The sequence below is a fragment of the Limulus polyphemus genome, unplaced genomic scaffold (assembly GCF_000517525.1).
Source record: "Limulus polyphemus unplaced genomic scaffold, Limulus_polyphemus-2.1.2 Scaffold2155, whole genome shotgun sequence".
Lineage (NCBI taxonomy): Eukaryota > Metazoa > Arthropoda > Merostomata > Xiphosura > Limulidae > Limulus > Limulus polyphemus.
The window spans coordinates 1-23,842 of NW_013667765.1; the positions used below are offsets into that span (position 1 = coordinate 1).

General features: G+C 30.9%; 1 protein-coding gene across 1 annotated transcript; it reads left to right on the top strand.

The window, feature by feature from the left end:
* The first annotated feature begins 1,452 nt into the window (after positions 1–1,452).
* Positions 1,453–23,295, top strand: LOC106466111 (protein FAM50 homolog). Its single transcript, XM_022394070.1, is given in 7 exon segments — positions 1,453–1,473; positions 10,811–11,048; positions 14,125–14,250; positions 15,507–15,572; positions 15,575–15,760; positions 18,918–19,046; positions 22,289–23,295. Coding segments are annotated over 6 exon segments (1,074 nt in total). The 5' UTR covers positions 1,453–1,473; positions 10,811–10,829; the 3' UTR covers positions 22,637–23,295.
* The last annotated feature ends 547 nt before the right edge of the window (positions 23,296–23,842 follow it).

Genomic DNA, 23,842 nt, shown 5'->3' on the forward strand with positions numbered 1-23,842 from the left:
CGAACAATACTAAGGAGGGGGCAGTGTTGCGACAGCGAGGTCACGTGACTAGTATCACGCCACTTTTTTCTCGAACCTTCCTAGATTGGGGGGTAGTCTGGTATATATAAGATGGTTACAACGTGACGGGACAACAGTGTAATGAGTAATTGAATGTATGTAGGTAGTGAGTAATTGATCTGCAGTCAGGGAGTATTGTTGAAGTTAACGTTTGTTTTAGCGCGAATGTTGAAATTAAGTGTATCGTAAAGTTATATTCAGAAAGAATAAACCAGTTTTATTAAGTAAGGACTTGTGTCGCTAAAGTTTCGTTGGAACGAAGTTACGGAAAATTAATTAACAAACGGAGACGTAACAATACTATATAAGAAAAAGTCCACCTACACTTGACATGAAAATATATCGCTTAGATTAGATTATCAAAAGAATATTTCAAAGGGGTGTATTATGTCATATAAGCGTTCGATAATGTGATCAAGTGAATAGAGATGATTTGTCAATGGAACTGTTTGCGAGTATAAAACGACCAAATGACCCTTAAGTGATAAATTAGCAATAAATGCCGTAACATAATTTTATTGGACATAGCCCTAAAAGCAGGAAAAAAAAATGATTAAAGTACATATATGTGCTCTAATTCTTTTAATATTAATACAGCATTCGTAAAGGATGATGGAAGAGGTCTAGATAGAACGTGACCCTCCCAGCTCGTAAACAAGAACGACTAAACACCGACCCAGACTTGGCTTGACGAAACACTTCCTTTCCTTCAGAATAAAAATAAAATTTAAATGTTTTATTATTATTGTTGTGTTATTTATACAAGGCCGAGAGAGGCTGCTAAGATAGTTTCGAAGACAGAAAACCATATTGATAATATTAATAGCAGTTCTAGTACACTAGTTTTGGAGTAGTAATATATCCCCATGCATTAAATACTCATTTATTGAATACTGCCTTTGTAAATTGTATAAATAATACACTGGAGAAAGTCCATCCCATCATCTGATTATTGTTATCACGATCAAATCAGGTTAAACTTAAAGGTAAGTGTAAGATTGAGAGTTGAGAGGAAAACTCACTCGTATGCGTAAGAAAGAAGAGAAAATCTTGTCTTGTGTAACTTGTAAGTTGATTTTTGTACTATTTTGTAGTAGTACTTATATAAAAAAATCAGGACCGTAAAACGACCATTAAATGTTGAATAGGACTACAAATAGACTTAGTTAAAAGCATACAGAAAGTTTCTGAGAAAAGGAGGTTCTTGTGGTGGATATTAATTGGTAAACGACATATTGTGCTTGACGTTCCGATAGTAATTTATTCTATACTATTACTAAAGTTATAGGTGACAAATTCTATCCCACGTCCACAATCTATTCTCTACTAATTTTCTTCAAATGTTTTCTTTTTCGATAACCTTATCCATTTAATTTTTTTCAACGAAACATATTTCGTAAGGATTATTTCAAAGTATGTAAACTATTTTAAGTATTTATTAAGTTTGTTATTACTAAGCCTAACTAAATTCTATTACACTAGTAATAGTAGTAGTACTAGTAATCCTTGTATTAACACTAACAGTATGCAGCTTGTGTACGATTATGAGTATCAGATAACATTTTTACTTATTATGACTCTATTTTACCATTCAGTTAATTACTGAAATAAAATTACTAACTCGTTATTTAATTGTCTACCTAATTGTATATGTTAGCATGTACAGTTGTGTTTTTCTAATAAGGTAGTTGTCCTTTGTAATGGGTTGCTTTCAGATATTTTAAAGGCAGTAAATATAAGTGAGTTTAAGAAAAAGCTTGATAAGTATATGAATAAGGCTGGCTTTAAGATTTTAAAAAAATTATTTGAATTTAGTTTAGAGGATGGAGCAGCCGAGATGGACCAATAGGTCCTATGTTGTTCCAAAACATTATGTTACGTTAAAATCAGACAGACAGAGAAACTGATGGTAACTAAAAGAAATAACTATTAATACAATTTTTCATTTTTGAATACAACCATGAGAGATTATTTCTCTAACTGAAAAATGTTCTTTGAGAGTATTGACCAATATGTAACAAAGTGAACTTTTTCTTCAAAGTCGGTTCCTTTGAAAACTAGTAAATTATGTGATGAATAAGATTGGAAGAGAAAAAATGTCACCATTATTTGAGCATTATTTCTAATATTTTACAGAATATTAAAAAAGTATCTCAACTTGGTACTTTTGCTACACCCTTATCAGCAGGAGAGGTTTCCAATGGTAATTAACAAAAGGCCATAAAACCATGTGCTTACTTCTTCCTCATTTTAAGTGTTTCAAAATTCCATGCTACCCTTTGTACAAGATCATAATTACTAATTAAAACTGTTTTTAGTTGTTTGCAATGAAAATTAGATCAAAGCAATTAGAAAGAAAAGTTTTTTTCCTGATATGTGATTAAATAATGTACTGCTTACTTTTTGGGAAACAAAATTTTAGTAATTGATGTTGTTAATTTTATATTTGACTTTCTGATATTTATTCTAATATTTAGTAACATACAAATACTGTTATTTTCAAAAATTAAACTTCTATAAAGTACATAAAATATAAAGAAAAATTACCTCAAAAAGAATACAAATAGTTAAATTTTTTGTTTCTTGATTATTGTTAATAGGAATAACTGTAGGGCTTGAATGTTTTTTATTATAAATACCGTTATTAAACATTGATACTTTTAAATTATTTTAATTTTGAACAATTAAGTTTGGCTCATATGTTTATTTTCTAAGTATAACCTGTTACAGTATTCAAAATATTTTCATTTAAAAACATGGATCATCTCTTTAGTAGTGAAAATATTATTTGAAAGGGTCTGTATTTATTGCTTAACCTTAAGAAATTTTCACAACCATTTTTGGGAACTGAACAGGTTGATGTAACATTGGCTTCACATGTTTATGTTGTAAATGACCTGTTGGAAATGATACATAGTACAAGTTTTATTATGTACAGAGGATAAAATTTCTTTACTAATGCTATGCATGTGGGCTTGACCAATTTGATTGATCTTTTACTCATCATGTAACCATGAAACTATGCATATTATAACTCTGAATATACTAAATGTATCTTAAAAAATTAAAAAAAACATTTACTAAACCGTACAAGTAAGTTGTATATAAAAAATATCAGATTTTTTAATTAAATACTTCTACTGATTTGTGTGGGAGCTTACAAAATCTTTACTGAGGTTAGTCTGTATGAAATGTAATTTTCTTTCTAAGAATGAAAATGCATCTTTTCATCATACAGTTTCATATTTCATTTGGATCACTGCTAGAACCTCCAAAATGACTATACATTTTTTTACCTTCTATAAACCTTTATATTTTATGTCTTACTTTCTTTACCCTAACACAAATTTAGCAAAATTATCAATTTACAGTGCAATGAATAGTTGAAAAATACAGTATATTAGATCACCAAGAAATTAATGTTGCTTTTTTTAGATGAAAAACACTACCAATTTATATATCAAAACACAACATTTATTAAATGAAATAGTCTCCATTCTTTTTAGTGATGCTTTTCCATCTTACAGTCAGGTTGTTAATGCCCTGATTAAAGAAATCACTTGGCTTTGAAACAAAAAAAAACATGTCGATGTCCTCTTTAACACCTTCCACATTTGCATACATTTTCCCATTAAGATGGTGTTGCAGTGAACGAAAAAGATGGTAATCTGATGGTGCCATATCTGGAGAATATGGTGGGTGGGGGAGAATTTCCCAACCCAACTCTATAATCTTGTGTTGTGTCAAATGTGTCACATGTACATGTCCATTGTCATGGAGAAGAACAACACTTTTCTGATTGATGAGTGAAGGGCGTTTCTGATGAAGGGCTTGATTTAAACGTTCCAGATGCTGACAATAGATCTATGCATTGACAGTTCGCTATGGATTGAGGAGTTCATAATGAATTACTCCATTGATGTCTCACCAAATGTTAAGCATCGCTTTCTGTGGATGGAGTCCAGGTTTCGGGGTCGGAAGGGTTTTTTAGCATTTAATATTCACATAGAGAATCCATTTTCCATCACCGGTGACAATTCTGTCCAAAAATGGTTCGCGTGCATTACTCACCAGAAGAGACGAAGCAACATTCACACATTGGAACTGATGATCATCGGAGAGTTCGTGAGATACCCAAGCACATTTTTTATGGAGTATTCCCTTATTCCTTTGATGTTTATGTATTGTTTCATGTGAGGCATGCAATTTCAGAGCCATTTCACGAGTGTGTTGCCTTGGGTTAGACTCAACAAGCATCTTCAGAGCATCATTATCAATTCCAACAGGTCAGCCCCTGCCATCACAGTTTTTAAGGCTAAAGTCATCTGAACAAATTTTTATAAACCTTCGTTGACACTTACGAATGTTCAAAACATTTCCATAAACTTCTTTGATATTCTTTGTGGGTACAGAGGTGTTGTTTCCCTTCTTGTATTCCAACAGCATTACATGCCGAATGTGTGTCTCATCATGTACCATCACTGTAAGGGATTGGAGTATAATAAACTTTACACATTATATAGGCTACACTAACATGATGTTTAGGCAGTTCGTTTAACTATTATACATGATGTACATTTTTTGGGAGGTGGTTAAAGTGTTCCAAAACGTGACATTAATGTCTTGACAACCTAATAAAATCAGTAATACTTTTTTTTTCTGGAATGATGCAAATTATAACAGACAATTACAATTGTTTATTCTAACCAGTGGTGGATCAGGAGTTGATCGAGGGTGGGGGGTCTAACAACTGGGCGCGAAGGGACCCGCAAGCGAGTGAGCATTTATGGGGGTGTCCCGGGATTATATTGGCTTCACATTATATAGCCATCCCTCTTCTCTGACTGAAGGAATTATATTACTAAATGAATACAAACCAAAAATGGGCATAATGAGTCTTCAAATATATAAAATGGATATCCCCCCCTTCTGGATCTGTCACTGCTAACAAACACAGTTTCTAACCACTTTTGCATCTGCTATCTTTTAATTTTACAGTTTAATTTTTGCCTTCTCTCTATATTAAAAGCAATAAATCACAGCAGGATATTTCTAGTACAGCTTAAATAAACAGTCAGGTTATAGTCACACACTAACCATGAGAGCTTCTTTTTTGAGGAAATGGAGGTTTGCTTGTTGGGGTTGCTCGTAGCTGAGCTACTTTTTTTTTTCACTGTCAGCTCCACTTAGCTCTATCAAGTATATAATCATTTGGTTGTTTAAAAATTTATATCCCTGAATGTGCAAGTGTTGAAAATGTTTTTTACAAGGAAGTTTTATAAACCAATTTTCCTATATGAATTTGATAGTCCTTAGTTTTAGACTATGGCTTGAAATACCACAACTATATATTTTGTTGGATTTTGACATGTTTTACAATCAGAACAATACAGTTTAGGAAAACAGATATCTGTCTGCCCATTGTGTATGAATATAAAGAAGAATAAGAGAAAAATAAATATGGAAAGAACAATTCCAAAACATGCATCCGCTGCCACTTGTAGCTATTACTCGACCTCTAGGGTTTCAATCTTTGCCCATCTAAGCATTGGTCTGAATTTTTCTCATTTGCTTTGGTCATTTATATCCAACTCAATTACCCTTGGCAGATATACTCTCCACCACATCAATGTGCCCTCTATCCTAGTACTGTATATAAGCACCTCATTCAGATTTTATAACTTTTTCTCGACAAAGCGTTTAGACACAAATTTCTCTGTACAAGTGCAGCAATAATTAATGTACTTGGTTGCGATATTCGTGTCACTTAGTGGCTTGTGATATAAGTTATATTCTGCACGATATGTCTTCTTCAGAATCTTTTTCTCACCACCTTCATGCTTTGGGCCTGTGCACACACTATTATATGGACAACTGTATACTTCTGGCACCATCTCATCAGTTTGTGGAAGAACACAACCAGATTGTACTTGCAGAAGCCACCAAGGCTGGCTTTCTTATCAAAGCCAATAAATCCATTCTCTTGCCGACTCAACATATTGTGCATCTGGGTGTCTTCTTGAACACATTTTTAAGCCGGGCGCAGCTGACTCCCATCCAGGTCGAAGCTATGGAATTGGTAGTCAAGCTCTTACTCATATCTCGTTCTCCTACTGCACAGATGGTTCTCTCTCTTTTGAGGATGTGGACATCCCTCGATTCTCTGATTCCTTTAGGACAAGCATGTATGTGGTCCCTTCAGTGGTCAGTGCACGACCAATGTATTATGAACTGTGATCCACTGGATCATCCAGTCTCCCTAATCAGGAGCAACTTCTTGCATCTTGAGTGGTGGTTGGATCGGAGCAATGCTACCATTGGTGTTCCTATACTACCCTCTCCTCCTGAGATTCATATCTTCACAGATGCCTCACTTCAGGGATGGGGTGTGTATATCAACAGTCAGGAATTCCAGGGTCCATGGATGAAAGATAAATCTTCCTTCCACATCAATATTTTAGAACTTCTTGCTGTCCAATGGGCAATGGTTCAAGGTATAAATATATTGAAGGAGAAAATCATCATGATTCATTCTGACAATTACACAGTGGTCTCTTACAGTTCCCTTCTAGGGGCACACATTCTCAGAACCTTTGTTTTCTAGCTTTGGATATTCTCTACTGGGCTTACTCCCATCATATCAGCCTCCTGGCTTGCCATGTTCCAGGGTTGATGAATTTAATAGCAGGGTCTATGGATGAAAGATGAATCTTCCTTCCACATCAATATTTTAGAACTTCTTGCTGTCCAATGGGCAATGGTTCAAGGTATAAATATATTGAAGGAGAAAATCATCATGATTCATTCTGACAATTACACAGTGGTCTCTTACAGTTCCCTTCTAGGGGCACACATTCTCAGGACCTTTGTTTTCTAGCTTTGGATATTTTCTACTGGGCTTACTCCAATCATATCAGCCTCGTGGCTTGCCATGTTCCAGGGTTGATGAATTTAATAGCAGATCAGCTCTCTCAGCCCAACAGAATTCTCTAAATTACCCTTTTCTTTTTCTAGAACTATTGCAGATTATAACATTGTTTTCCTAAGTAGCTTAATGCTTATAACAGTATACATCTGTTTATACTTAATTTTATTGTTTGATTGACTTCTGTACCATGTCCAACTAATGATCCTGCCACACAAGTTATAAGTCTTTTGGAGAACATGTAGCTCACATTACCATATTGAATGATGTTATGCATGAGCAGCTCACAAGCATACCTCATTCTGGTGCACCTTTTTTTTTTTCTTGGCTTGTCAAAGAATCAAGTTACCAGAAGTGCAAGTGCATAGGGAGAGTTGCACGAAACTTGTGTTGCCTTCCTATTGGTGGAAGGCTGTTTTCACATAATGATGTTATCATGCACCAACACAGTTCACATTAAACACATGTATTTAGGTGGGAGTTAGCTTAAGGCTGGTGGCACTCGTATCCCAGTAGGTAGATGTCTGAGAGAAATAGCATTTCTGTGTGAAGATGTATGTATTGGAAATACATTATAAGATTAGGAAAATGTTAACTCCTGAATCTTGATTAACAGGACTGATCAAAATGAATTGTAACAAATATTAACATCTCAATTGAGAAATACCTTTTGGTCAGAATTAAAATAGTAATATCAATATTTTTTTGTTTATTTGGATTAATATAAAGATTATGTACATTCCAAGAGTATTATAATCAAAACCTATTGTATTCAGTTAAAGAGATTTGTTTAATACATTCACCATGGGCAGGTCAAAGTGCGCATGTCGTGACTTTTTAATTAAACTACTTTATTATCATTGTATTTGAATAAACTTATCAAAATGTAGTTAATAAATCTAACTTTAATATTATGTAAGTTTTTAAGTTTCTTAATTTTATATGAAAATATTTTTAAAAATCCTCAATCTCCCTTAGCATGAGAATTGTGACATTTGTTCTCTTGGTCATCACTCTTTTCTTATCTACTTACCATCTCTCTAGAAAATATGGAATTTTAATGTAAATTACTCATTATAATATATGTATTAGTGAGGTAAAGCATAATTTTTATAGCTTTCAATCATATTTGTCTACAGAGTCATAAACTAGAAAATCAGACGTACTTGCCATGCCCACCTGTCACATCCCATCTATCACAAATTGCTGATAGTTTATACTATGCTATTTATAATCAGTAGAAAATCAAATGTTTAATTAGTCTAATGACATATTATAAATTATTTTTTTTCTGTACAGAGCATTGTCCATTTTGTTGTTTAATTTCAAATTTATTTTCATGGGAATCACATCGAATAGCTCAGCTGAATCTTTAAAGGCTCATATATCATAGTTAGAAAGCCAGGAAACCTATGATAGTTGAAGAAATTTTTTGGCTTTTTCATGTTATTGTTATGTGTTGTTAGGTGCAGTATTTAATTAAATAAAAAATTATTTAGTACAGTTCTACCATTAGTATGAAAAAATATGCTTAAATTTCATCGAGAGTTTACAGCAAAATAGAAGACCCAGGTAAGCACTATATTTCTTGTTTTTTTTATGTGTATTCTTTATTTATTATCATAAAAGTAAGTAAAATGTAAAAATAAGTTATTAGATTAGATTATTTAAGATAATGAAAAACAATAATAATAAAAATTCTTCACAAAGTATGCTCAGAAAAAGCTCATGCATTACATAATTTGATATGATAACATGAGCAACACATTTCCCAACTGATTTACAGCTTGTGTGGCAGGATTATTAGTTAGATATGGCTCAAAGGGCAATAAGACAATAAAATTAAGTATAAACAGATGTATGTTGTTACCAGTCTTAAGCTATTTAGAATGAACAATTTTAGTTTCCTGTTACAGTGGGCAATCATCCTAGAAATAAAAAAAGGTTAATTTAGATTTATTTCATATTTTTTATGGTGGATATGAGGTTGGTCAAATTGACCAAATACATATAGAGTTAGTGTCAAAAAAAAGTCCACACTTTGACTCCATATATTCATAAATAAATATTTAGTAAATATACTTAATTAAAAATTTGATTTTTTTATGTACTGAAAGCTTGCAAAATTTTGTGAAGATACACAAAACATATTAAAAGTTATAGTATGGAAACCGTGATGGTCACTTTGGGGTCATGAACTCAGTAGAATCAGCAGAGCCTGTAGCGAGAGAGTTAAAGCTAAACATACATATTTGCAGTTGTGTTTTCTATAAAAATATACTTCTGCATTTGATGAAATGGAATTAATATATATATATATATATGTGTGTGTGTGTGTATGGGTGTACATGTTCTTGAAGTGGAGGAGTTGAACTTGATAAAGACTAGTTAAAATCTTTGTGAAGGGCCAATTAAAAATTTTATGACTTTCAAACCCTGATATGAATCATGCATATGTTAATTTCATATTGTTAAATATATATACATATAAAGCACCAGGACCAATATGATTTTTCACAGGTTTTTAAAGAAAGTGAGAGATCAAATATTCAATCCCCTCAATTTCATTTTTGGTAGGACATTGGGCAAGTGCTTAAGAATTTAAAGAATTTCCTAATATTATTCTTATTTTTGAGGGATGGTAAGAGTTGCCCTGGAAAATATAGGCCAATTATGTTTACTTCTGTAATAGAAATAGTTCTAGAGGTTCTGTTAAACGATGATTTGCAAATTGTCTTGTGGCATATTCATAAATGAACATTGTTTCACGAAAGGGAAATTTTGTCTTGCTAATCTTTCAACTTTTTCTAAAGATCTTATGTGTTATCTGGATGAAGGAATAGGTGGGGGCTTGGTGCACTTTGATTTTTGGAAAAGCTTTTTGTAAGGTACCATACAAAAGAGTAGCTAAGAAAATCACATTGATGGAGGTTAGAGAAAGATTAGATTTTGTGATGGTTGGAAGAGAAAAAGCCAAAAGTTGTTATTAATGGAGTCCAGTCAAAGTAAACACTTGTTACTAGTGAAGTGCTTTTGAGGTCAGAGCTTGAATCTTTGCTTTTTGTTTTTTATATAGTGATATTGATTGGGCATAATTAGTAAAGTATGCAGATTATACTACATTGTTTTGTATTTCTAGCCATGTTCAGGTACTACAGAGTAACTTCAATTAAGTGATTAGTTAAACATATTATTTGGTTATTCATATGTGATATATGTCTTATAAGTGAAAGTTTAAAGCACGATTGAAATTCAGTTTTCATTAAAACAAGAGGAAATCCTCAATAGCCACGACTGTTATTAGATCTCAAATCAGGCAAGAGATGGAGCTAATAATTATAATGTATTTTTAAAGTTAACAAGTGGAATAACTAACAAGAATTCATTTAGTTTTTAAACTTTAATGTTTTGTAATAAAGATTTAATTGTAAAAATATATTTTTGTTTTATTGGTTAGAAAGAGAAGCTTGTATTTTATTTTTTTTACACTATTATTATATATAGGCATATTTTTTACATAAGCACATAGAAATTCATTCTTGTATAGTCAGAATGATTTGCAAATGGTAAATTTAAACAATTTGTTGCTCTGTGAGTTAGGTAGATCATAATCTGATTGTTATATTGATACATTTACAACTAGTAAAATATGTATATGCAATCATCCTAAGTTGAAAATATTTTATTTAAAGATGGACACGTTGGGATTAGTTTTTTAACTTATTAATATCATAACTAATAAAAGAGAATTTGCTTGTGGTAAGATATTTTCTCTAGTAAATCTTGTTTTATGTTTCAGTTTCCAGGTATTTTTTGTCTCTAAAGCTAGTGTACTGGGAAAAAGATGGCACTATATAAGGGAGCTGCCAGTGAAGCTGGCCGAGCCATGCAGTTGAAAAAGAAAAGAGAAAAGGCACTGGAAGAACTAGAACATCAAAAGAAGAAAATTGAAGAAGAATTGAAACTTTCTAACATTGGAAACAAGTTTGCTTCTCACTATGATGCAGTTGAACAACAACTAAAGTCCAGTACCATAGGATTGGTTACATTAGATCAGATGAGAGTAAATATGAAATAAACTTTTTCATTCACAGTAAACTATTATAAATTTTTGCAATCATGTTGCTGGGATATTAAAATATACATGGCAATCCATAGTGGAAAATATTAACTGCTGTCAAGCTCTTCTTCAATTTTGAATGTATGGTATTTATTCACATTTGCCTGTGAACCTGAATGATTATTTAAGTTTTAAGTGTTTGTTAAAGTAGGAAATAACTGATATATTAATTAAAAACAGAAATTTAAAGAAAAATATATATTATGAACTTCATACTAAATGTAAACAATAAAATTCACAGCTAGTTCACTAGTGAGTTTCTCGTTTAGTTGAATCACAACACAGTTTTTCTGGATTATTACATATCATTAACATATATGGAAGAAGAAGATTCAAACATAGTTTATGTGTCAAAATTTTGTAAGTTTTTAGTCATTTGATGACATTCATCACACACATATGTTAGCAATTCAAAAAGTCCTCCTGTTCTTATGGTTAGCTTTTAGTAGAAAGGGATACTTGCTAGTCTGCACTGTAGAAATTTCAATATGTTTTTTAGTCATTGAAGAAAAAAAGTACCGGTATAAGGGTTTCAGGAATATCTTTTGCTGAATGATAAATAGATTGAACTTTCATCCACATTAAGTTTGTGACAAAGAATATTGATTCATTGATACTTAAACAAATTGTGGTGCTCTATTGACTTCACTGAAATATTAGAGATTAAAGACTTTTAGGAGTCTATGTAATATCTGATGTATTTATGTTTGCCTAATACCATCTGGAACAATCTGGATGAATACTACATACAATGTGTTGTTTTGCCACATGGTATTTAGGAAGAGTTTCTGACATTTTACAATGACCCTACAGTCTTAGTTTTAGGCATGTAAGAATGGGAAACTTAAGTGATGTACGTGCAGAAGTAGTAACTTATCTTCTAAAATAAGGTTTTGAACCCCCCGTCCCCCTTTTTTTTTTTTTCTTCTACATTTCCTATTTATATAAAGCAGAGTTGCATGGACATATCTACTTCAGGTTGTTTCATGTACTGTACCTTTTCTCCCAGGCATTCAAATATGAATTTAGACACTGCAGTGCTTGTTAAACCAGCATATAGACTAACATAGCTTTCTCTTGCACTTGTCTTGGATATCTGTAATGAACATTTTCTTGTTTCATAGAATATTGGGCTAATGCTTTTAAATTATTGGGGATTTCATTGACGAAGTATATTTGACTGAAAAATGGTTTGAACAGTTAGCCTTATGTTAAGTATTAGAATTTCAAATAGCCTGAAATTGAGTTAACTGATAAATTTAAATTTAGTAGTTAAATTGTAATTTGAATTTAGTAGTAAAGTAAAAGCCAATATATATATATATATAGTCAGTTTATATTTGCAAACAAGATTGATACACACAGTTTTCTTTTATACAAATACATTTTAATATACACACAATAATACAATTTACAATAACAGTTATTACAAACAATGATTTATAAACAAAAGTTTCACAAACTTGCAAGCAATATAAAGTCTTCCTTTTAATCTGGAACTTCTTTGATATCTTATCAAGGGTTCACAATGAGCAAGTTGATTACGAGTTGACGTAGGTATATTTCACTTAATGGGAAGCTAACTAGCCCTGTAGTCTTCACTGTTCATATACCTATTAGAGATTGAGTTTCCACCAATGATGTTAGGTTATTTACTGGCCACATACATTGAGCTCTCCACAATGAATTTATATAATGTTTTTGTAAAATTACTAATGTCCGATGAGAATCCAGTGAAGTTAAATGATTTGTAATTTTCGAACTTTGTAAAGGTTCCTGGTCAAATATTTGAAGTTTTCTGATTGATAAGCATTATAATAATCACAATTATAGCTTCCAAAGTGTATAGCACACTAACTATAGGGAACTAATAATAGATACTCTCCTTGGCGTAGCGCGTTGGTTATACTTATAGCCATGTGGAGGCATTCAAGAAATTTCAGTTTTACTTAACAATACTGAACTACATTTAAGCGTTTACATACACACATATGTTGTTGATTCTTACTCTCGAGAATCTTCTACAACTTTGGAGAATAGGTGGGAGTTTCACGATACATATTTAACAGTATAAGCCATGTATGTTTCTAAATATAAATTTAATCTAAACAAATGTTGATATTAAAATAAATATATAACAACAAATTTGTTACACTTATAATCTGAGTTTTCAAGATATTTACATTTTCTTTTAATACTCTGATTCAATAACTTAGACTTCAAAAGTTCTTTTGGGATATTGAAGTACTTCATTTCTGAAACGTATCCTCAAATAATCTGGATCATAGTTATTTTATTCTACAAAGAATCTTATCTTTTATCCAGTGTTAGCATTAAATCATGTTCTAATAATGGGGCTTGTATGTGAATGAATTTGTTTATACACAGCATATGTAATGCTTGTCAAAGAGAAGTGGCCAATCACTGTTTGGAAATATATATTAAAATAAAATGACACTCCTCTAACTTGCAAGTTTTTAATAATTTATTTGTTTCCTTCAAAAAAAATGCATCAGTGCTGTCTGTTAAACAAGCAAAATAATAATGAAAAGTTAAAAAAATATAATAAACATAAAATCATGATTCATATGGGTTAGTGAATAATACACAAAGAAGGAAAGGATATTACTAGATTAAAAACTGTGTGTGAAAAGGTATTAAAGTGATTGTTCTTGCACTGTGTATTTCTTTTGTAGCAATATGTTTTCAAAATCCTAAGTTGTCTATTGTAACAACCAAATCATTGTGTACAAAGAGAACAAATTAGGTAATAGATAGCTTTAAATATTTCAACTGTAGGAGTTAAAAGTACAGATTTGTGATGCTCAAATATCTGATTGAAATAATGTGCTAAAATAAAATTAAAAAATTGTTTCAGAAAATTTTGAATAAGTGCTTTATACTTATTATTGATGGGAAATGACATTAAAATTTTTACATGTAATGATATGATTTACATAACTTCTTTGTTTGACTAGCTAAACAATTCCAATTTTAAAAGCTGATTAAAATTAAATAGGCAAGACAAGAAGATGTTGTAAAGGAGAGAGAACGCCAACTTGCGCAAAAGCAAAAAGAAAAGGAGTTTTTGAGACAGCAAGAGATTGAGGCAAAAAGGCGTAAAAAAGAACAACAGAAAAGACAAGTTTGTATAATGTTTTTTTATATTTTTATATGTTAAGTATCAGAAATCTTATAAAGCATTACCTTTAAAGATATTTTCATTATACATATGAATATTTTCTGATTTTTTAAGGATAGGCACATAATAACAATTAAACATTGTTTGTATATCTGCCTGTGCTTGAGTTTTATTTGATAACTTTTATACAAAATTACTTCATTGGTGGTTCTTCATAATTTTTTTAAAAATGTTATGCTATTGTTTTTTAATCCATAATATAGTGATTGTCAAGAATGGAGACCATTGGTATCAAATAACCTTCTTAATTTTAAATTTGAGGTTTCCGCAACTATAGCATGTTAAACATGCTAAACTTTAATTCACAGCTTGAAACTTAATACATCTTGTTTAGTTATGAAACATCTCCCTTGTATGTATAATTAATATGCATAAAAAATTCTAAGTGGAAAACTAAAATATCAGTTCATATTTTTCATTCAGAAAAACTTTGAAATATTACTAGGGAAACATTATTTTCTAACTATATATGATGTATCCCCACATAAATAGGCATTTTATGAATTAAGCATTCAGTTGTTTTCAATTAACAGTTTTTGCTAAATTTTTAGATCCGATTTTTTAAAATAAAACTTGAATATTACTGATTTGTATATTTGCAGAGTGTATTTTGCACTGACATCTGGATTAAAAAAGAAAATAAAACCTGTAGAATAAAAAATATATAACCCTTAATGTTCTATGAGTATCACAGTATAATTATACAGAATGATAACTTCTTCATTTAAAGTAGTTTTTAAGAAAGACATAAAAAGTTCTGGTGTTGGTAACTCACACCTCATCCTGCTATAATGCTAGGTTGAATTTATAATAGAACTACTTAGCCTTTTATATAGCTAAGAAAAATTCCATTGTAGTCTTAGTTGGTTACTGTTTTGAAACTGCTGTAAGTTGAAAAAATGTTGAGTGAATGATTTTGTTTATTTTGGAACTTAACTATGAAAATATTTATGAAACAAAAAAGGTGTTAGTTAATATTTTTTTCCTGGGAAATACTGATAGTTGTTTTTAGTGATGAGGCATAATATTTTACATATAAGATGTGCATATGGAATTAAAGACAATTTTAATGTCACTTAAAATAATTTGCTGAAACACAGTTTTACAAGCAGTCTTAACAACTTCTGGATATGTGCAAGTGTGTTAAATGATATAGGCATTTTGACTTTTTTTCTAACTGTCTTAAATTATATTTTCAGATTGCTTCTCTGTCATTTAAAATAGATGAAAATGAGGAGGAAGATGACGAGGAGGAGGAGGAGGAAAAAGTATTGATGACCATGTGCAGATCTTAACAGATGAAGATAGCCAGGAATCAAAGACAAATGACGAAACAGATGAGCCAGTGGTAAAGAAGAAAAAGATTGGCAAGAATCCAAATGTAGATACTAGTTTTTTGCCTGATAAAGAGAGAGAAGAAGAAGAACAGCGATTGAGGGAGGAACTGAGGCAGGTTAGCAAAAAACACAGAATGTATAATAATTAACTAGAAATGTAACATTAGTATAATTAAAACATTATATTTTTTATGATCACCTAAATCTAACTATTGATTAATTACTAATTTCTTTCATTACTTGAGTATTTAATCATCTTAACTATGTATAGATGGTGGCCTAAGCACACCATCTATTTCTCTCTATCCTTGTTCTTGCAGTTTCAAACATGATATTCCCTTGATTATATTGTTTTTTTAGTTCTTTAGTATTCTTTATCATGAGCCATCTAATTTTTCCAGATCTAATTTAACTGTTTTGTTGATCATCTAATATATATACACATTACAAAACTATCTTGACGGCAAGCAGCAAACAAGTATAAAGTTTGTAACTAGAAGAAGTTATTGTTTGCTATACTTTATTTATTGTTCTATGTTTTAAGCAAAATAACTTTAAGAACTTGTTTGAACATAATAATAATTTATATACATACATAATGTATTATAACTGAAATGTAACTGTATTTTACAAAATACTAGTCTACTAAAACACAACTGAGACAGATCACTTCGTAAAGGCCAGTTTTATGTTCTTGGATACAATAACATGAGTGCACGTTTATTACAGTGATGTAATAGTGAAAATAACAGATAAGATATAAAGTTTTTCTAAAAAAACGTTTGATAACTATTTGGAGGTTATAAAGATTTTGCATGTGAAGTGTGACAATTTCCTGATGCAAAAAAGTATTTTTAAACTTAAAATAAAAATTACTTTTCATGTTGGATAGTCAACATATGAAAAGAAAAAGGGCACAAGAAAAACATTACTTAAAAAATAATCTTAAAAGTTAATAAAAAAATTGAGATTTTGCATATGAAAACCTTGTAGTGTTTACTGATAATATACAAAATTTTATAAAGATACTCTTACTAATTTAAAAGTTATAGCAAGAAAACTATAACAAGCACAATATGGTTACGAGGTTTAGTGCCAAGGAAAGAAGCCCTGCTGAGAGAGTTAAGCCATTCAGATGCTTCATGAGGTCAGTCAGTCACTAAGTTGTTTACTTTTATTACTTATCTTTGCCACAGCAGCACCCCCACTCAAATCTCGTGTGGTTTCTGAGAAATGTAATTATTTTCCTAACCATTTTGCTAACATCATTTTCCAGCATGTGATGCAGAAAGTGATGATTGGTAAGCCAAACACTGAGTAAAGGAAAATGGCATTAAGTGTTATTCTTTGCTGGAAATATGCGACATTTGATAAAAGCCTATTTTCATGAATTGAGTACTTTATTATATCTTGTTTCACCATGGGGAAGTGTGTATTCAATAGGACTTGGTTAAACCAAAATGAATTCAAAAATTTGGTCAGAGAACACAAAGGATGTCACTATGTGATGTAGTATGCTGCTTGTAAGAAAGTATTAGATCAATGCAAGATGTTTAAAACTGTGCTTAGTTGCGTATACACAATGAAAAGCATTATATAAATGTGAAGACTTTTGAGAAAACTGTATGTTTAGTTTCCTCAGGAAAAAACAGCACAGCTGTTTCTTGGATAGTAGAACAAAACTGGTTAATGTCAAAAGTTTCATTAATTTCCTTTATTGAGATTTCCTTGTAAAATAGTAGTTGAAGCCTTAAAGTTCTGAAGGAAGTCCTTGAATTTTATCATCATAGTTATGTACAAACTCTGTAGATGCAGTAACACTTCATTTCTGTGATTTGATTATTTGTGACTTTTTTGTGAAAGATGTCACTGTTAGGACTCTCTTTAACAATATAAGGAAAATTAAGATATGGCTGAAATGTTTGACTATTTTCCTCCCTTTACTCCTATTGTACTTCCTTTCATGATTCCTTTTGGCTTCATTGATGATTATTTTCCATATTTTATTATTTTTACTACTGAATTGTACTCCCATTTTCTTACACATTTATCTTCGAGAAGATCAACTGAAGCTTTAACTTTCCAATCTCTCTTGAACTTGCTTCTTCTTCTCTTTCCTTTTCAACCCTTTTCTGCTCCATTGTTGTCTGCATTTTTGTAAGTTCATAATTTTCCCTATACTCTTTCTTTACATCATAAAGGTTCTCTTCCAGTTTAGCCCATAGCTTATCTAATCCTTTTATTGTCTTTTCAGTTTTCAGTTCTACTTCTTTTTGTTCCACTTCTTTTGATTTAGACATCAGTGATCTTAATCATTTTTTCACCTTTTGAAAAACTCCTCTTATTCCTGTCAATCTTGAGACTTGTCAAGCTTAGATAGACTTTCACTCCCTGATCTTTTCTACTTACGTTTTTGTCAACTATAACCACTTTTAACTTTACTCTTACATAACTTACTATATTATTTTATTTAGGTCTTCATTAATGTGTAACTTCAATCTTCATATAGTTTATCTGAAATCTTCTTTATTGTTTAACTTGCATCTTCCTTATTATTTAGGTTAAATCTTCACTTTTGTTTATCTTAATTCTTTAGTTTCCTAGTGTTGAACTTTCTTTTCTAATATTCAGTTTACTTGCCTTTCTTTTTTTTTAATCAGTCCTATCCTATTTCAAGACTTGTCATGTAATCATTCCTGAATGACCAACTGCAATTGACCTTTGACCTCAAATAACTGCATGAAACTTCTGTGTTATTAGCTCAGCACACCCAAATCACTTACTTTACTTAAAATCAAATCCATATACTCTGAAATGTATAAAGATTAGCTACTGAAAGTCACTATATCTTAATAAACTGGCTTTTTTTTATTAGTACTGACAAATTTCATGTCTGTCTACCAGCATTGACCTGCAATACCCCCAACTATGAAGTAATATTCACTAAAGACATAGCTAATTTTGAGGAGCTTAATAGTTCTCAGGCTAATAAATTAACTTTATCAATTACAGAATTAACTTAATTCTAGAATGTATTTTTGCTGCTTTTTTTTTCACATTAACACTAGATTTTCATGTTATATAATGAGTATTTGTGTGCTTATATTTAGCCATGTGCTATTTCAAAATATATGTGTTTAGTCAAAAAAAATTAAAGGGTATACAATGGCGTAAACATAATATATATTAAATAATGAATAAATGTTTCATATTTTTGCAAAGTATTAGAAACACAATTTAATGAGCTGAGTAGGTGTAGATAATTTTTTTCAGCAATGGGAAGAAAAACAGCAGAAACTTAAGAGTGAAGAAATCCTGATTACCTTCAGCTACTGGGATGGTTCTGGTCACCGTCGTAGTGTAAAGATGAAGAAAGGAAACAGCATCTACCAATTCCTTCAAGTATGTTGCATTGCATTGTTTAGCTGGCACAAAAAAATCTTTAGCTATTTAGATAATGGTCAAAGATATTTAATTACTAAACTCAAAATTTTTATTGTGTTGATTATGGTGATCATTTTGTAAGGAAGTTTACTTCTGGTTCCAATTTATTACATCTATAAATCACCTTGTTAACAATATTATACATTGCCAGAGACTATCCTGATTAGTTAGAATTCACTTTTTGATAATTGCAAACTTGTCCTTGGTATTGGCCTTTGAATTTCAACTGAATTTATATTACAAGACCAGAGATCTTGCCATTTGTGTAGTTTGAAGATTGGAACCTAGAAAGCATGGACATTGATAGAGATGGTTGATTAGTGGTATTTGTAATTCAATCAATCAACAGCTCCTCTGATTGATTAGCAGTGTTCCTTAAACGATTCTACATAATAGAAAAGAAAACAGATTATGGCAGGTGCTGACAGAAAGTTGCCTTTCCATTATTTAGCAGTTCAAGAACAAAAAAAAAACAACAACTTGGCAGCAGGTTTGACTTTCTGCTAGTCAGTAGTTCATAAAGAAGGAATAAATGGTCATGGTGGGTACTTAAAAACAGTTGCTTTAACTCTAATCAGCAATTCAAGAAGAAGAAAAAAGAAAAAAATAGTTTGAAGTGAATACTACCATGCATTTGCCTTTCCTCTATTCAGCAGTTCAACATTAGCCCATTATGTAGCTTTGTGCATAACAACAATGTTAATAGCAATATTTCAATCGCTTAGATAGTTGGAACAATCAGAAACACTATTTTTAATTAGTTGATTATTTTCATGACAAAAGATATGATCAGAATTTCGATTAACAGCTATTTTACATAATTGCTGCTCACAGGTAATCAGTATATCAATTAAGCAATAACATTGCCTGTCTCTAAACATTTAAAACTTAGTGGGGTAAAGCTGCTTTATAAGTACCCTTTTCTACTGGTGCTCCCTCTGAGTAATGTATTTGCATATTGCCTGTAAATTTGACCAAGACAAAATGTCTTATTACTATCAATTCTGCAGTGCTACTGTTTTATATGCTTTGAGAGACAAAGCCAGGAAAAACTAATCCACATAAAAACAAATTATCGTGAGTATCAAACTATTAATACATATTTCTGAGCTTAAGTTATTTTAAGCTAATACTGTGCTTTAAACTTTATATAACATAAAGTTTATTTTACTGCAAGCAATTTGAAAATTGGTATTAATAATTATGTTTGATTAAGTTGGCCACAAACCTGATAACTAGACAGGGTATTTTAGGGGTGTGGGGTCATAATATTGCAGAAATGTGAAAAATTATTCCAGAGCCTTGAAAAGTCAGAGAAAATTGTACCCTCATCCCTTTATCTTTGTACTGCATGTGCATGCAAACAGTGTTGCATAGCTGTGTCAGTTATTAATATGTTTGGTCAGACACTCTATGTTGTTTTATCTGGTAATAATTAGTCAATTTATTGTATTTGATGAAAGGTTAAGTCAAATGTTCTTTTATTGATAAAAAGGTAATATTTTATTGTCTACTATCAAGTTGCAATGTCCTTTTTTGAAGATGTTTTTTCTAGTACCATAGTACATTCTGAAGTTGTTATTACCAAATTGCACGCTAGAGGAGTTAGAGGACTGAAAAATTATAATTATTAGATTGTTCTGAAACATCTTTGAAACAGTTACTTTTGCTATAATTTTTATACTCTAAAATTATACTACAAAAATAATCTAATTATTAGATTGTTCTGAAACATCTTTGAAACAGTTACTTTTGCTATAATTTTTATACTCTAAAATTATACTACAAAAATAATCTAATTATTAGATTGTTCTGAAACATCTTTGAAACAGTTACTTTTGCTATAATTTTTATACTCTAAAATTTACTACAAAAATAATCTAAGTCTCATACTACTATTTCTAATAGAAACTAAATATATTGTATTCATGCTTAAATCAACATAATGGATAGTAGTGTTAATGTAAGTTTCTTGCTGATGTTTCAAAACTCATACATTATTGCTTGGAAATAGTTCCTGAAGTTCTAAACTGCTCAGGACCATATTCCATGCAAATGCATAATTATTATGGAAGCTGAAAATGAAAACTTCTCACAACAAAGTAGTATAATCAACGAATGTAGTTGATAGTTTTCAAAAACTATTTTCTTGTTTAAGCATCTTGTAGGAGACAAGAGTTATTAAAAAGTGTTATAAGAATTTTGTTGACTTGAACCATTTTAATGATATATCAGTGTCTTGTGAAGTATTATCACCTTTTATTTCCATTTTAGCAAAGTTGAGCAACAGCATAAATGCTAGTGTTGCAACTACTAATGTGTTCTAAATAAGTATGTGCATGGGCTGATAAAATTAGGTAATATATTATGTAGTTCAAATGCAATAAATATTAAAATTGTAAAATTGTTGTATAAGCTATTTTTTTCTGCCAAATTCTCCTTGCTTTAAAGTTCTGCAAGTTTAATCACAGGTTTAAGCTTTTCATGAGAATGACAAAAAGTATTTAATTGGTATGCTGATTTCAGAAAAGTCACATTGTCTAAAATTTACTCTGTTATATTAGCATCAGTGCTTACATTCATCTTAAGTGAAATGATACAATTTTTTCTTCTAATATTGTGTTATCTGATGCTGTAAAGCATATCGGTGACTTGCATAAAGAAAAAAAATATCAAGAAATTAAGAAGTTATAGATTTTTGGATCAGTATCACTTGTCAAAGGTGATGTTTATGCTATTGACAGTAGGTAAAGCTTATTGAACCTTGTATTGATATGGATTGCCAAGAGAGAATTTTTGATGTTCAATATGGTGGGGAGGAATGAAATGAAAAATTTTGTAATATCACCTCTGTACCACATTTTGCTCTGTGTACGGTCATAAAGAATGAGAGAATGCTTGTTTAAAAAGTGCCATCTTCTATAGCACTGTTTCTCAACCATTGCTCCATCACAACCATCTTGCCAATGGAATTTCATGAAAAAAAACAAAAATTGACTGGATATTCTTATGTAATTGTAATGGTTTTTGTTGTATTTTTATATGAATAGTCCTTGACAGTTTAGGGAGACAGCGAGCTGGTGCCTGGTGTCGAAAAAGTTGAGAAATACTGTTCTGTAGTATTGTATTTAAATTGAGAAAACTGCTTATGAACCAGTTCATTAGATATTTAAATGTTTGTCTCTCTTCCTGATTTTCAGAAATGCCTGGAATTGTTGAGAAAGGAGTTTAACGAGCTTCGAGCAGTTATGGCAGATCAACTGATGTATGTCAAAGAAGATTTAATTATTCCTCATCATTATACCTTCTATGACTTTATAGTGACTAAAGCTCGAGGAAAGAGTGGACCTCTATTCAGCTTTGATGTTCATGATGATATCCGACTTGTTAGTGATGCCACTGTAGAAAAAGATGAGTCACATGCAGGTAAAGTTCTGTTGCGAAGCTGGTATGAGCGCAACAAACACATATTCCCTGCATCACGCTGGGAACCATATGACCCAACAAAGAACTATGAAAAATACTCTATATCTGATAAAAAGAAGTGATGTTGAGTTGAACAACATAACTATTGTAGTAAGCCATTAGGAAGTGGGAATTTTTAGCAGTACATTTTTGTTATTTTTACAGATTCTGACTTAAGAAATATAAGACATTTCGATGTTAAACTTTAGTGTCTTTTTTTTTTATTCTGCATGTGCAAAGTTTTAAATGTATATATTTTTTGTGTAATATGTTGTACCGTGACTGTTGAAAGAAATCAATAAGTTCACTAAGGGCTGAAAAATCATTAACAGCGAGATACCCAACTGATGACCTAAGGCAAGTGGTTATAGAAACATTTAATGATTTGCCTGTTACTGACATTAAGAGTAATTATTAATGATGATTTTTTGGAACCTTTATGATTTAAGTTATTACATAATTGATACAGAAATATATTTTGTGAAAATGTAATTGATATACAAGTTCAAGATGCCTTTTGTTGTATTTAAAACAATTCACCATTTGTTATAAAACTTTATACTAATTTGTGTTTTGTATCTTCTAATACTTTCCAAGAAATAGAGATGGAGAATGTAAATGTGGTAATTTTGTTCTATATTTAAGAACTATGCATTGCATTGACTTATTTTGATACATATCTTAGTAATTGATGTGTTCGAAGGAAAACGAAGTTTGATAATAAATAAGATTACGACACTTATGATATAAAAAAATTTCTTTATTAACAAAAAAGGGACATAGGTAAACGTTTCGGAATTCTATCAGATTTCATCTTTAGTATCTAAAGCAAAATAAAATGAATTTACATAAGTCTTTGGACATTGTCAAAGTACAAATGCTAAATTTAACGATAATTAAACAAATGAAATACAAAAAAGTAATCATGTGGGGAAGTACAGCAAGAAAACACAACAACAAACAAAAGTAAAATCAGTAATATGAACATATTAAAAAAAATGTATAATTTAAATGAAGACTGCATGTTGTTCAGTGTTGGAGAGTGCTGTTTGATGTGGAGCATTTCTTTAATCAATAATTCCAGCTCAGTATTAGACTTGCAGAGGATAGAAAAATTTGATAGTATAGATCGATGTCCTGTTTCTTCACTATATTGGCGTATACAGGAAACACAGGGGGTTACTCTTTTTTCTTTTTTCTTTTTTTTTTGTTTTTTTTTTGCATTCTAATGGAAATTCCCATATGTTCATAGGCTCTGACTTTGACTTCCGAACTAATAATAGCGTGGT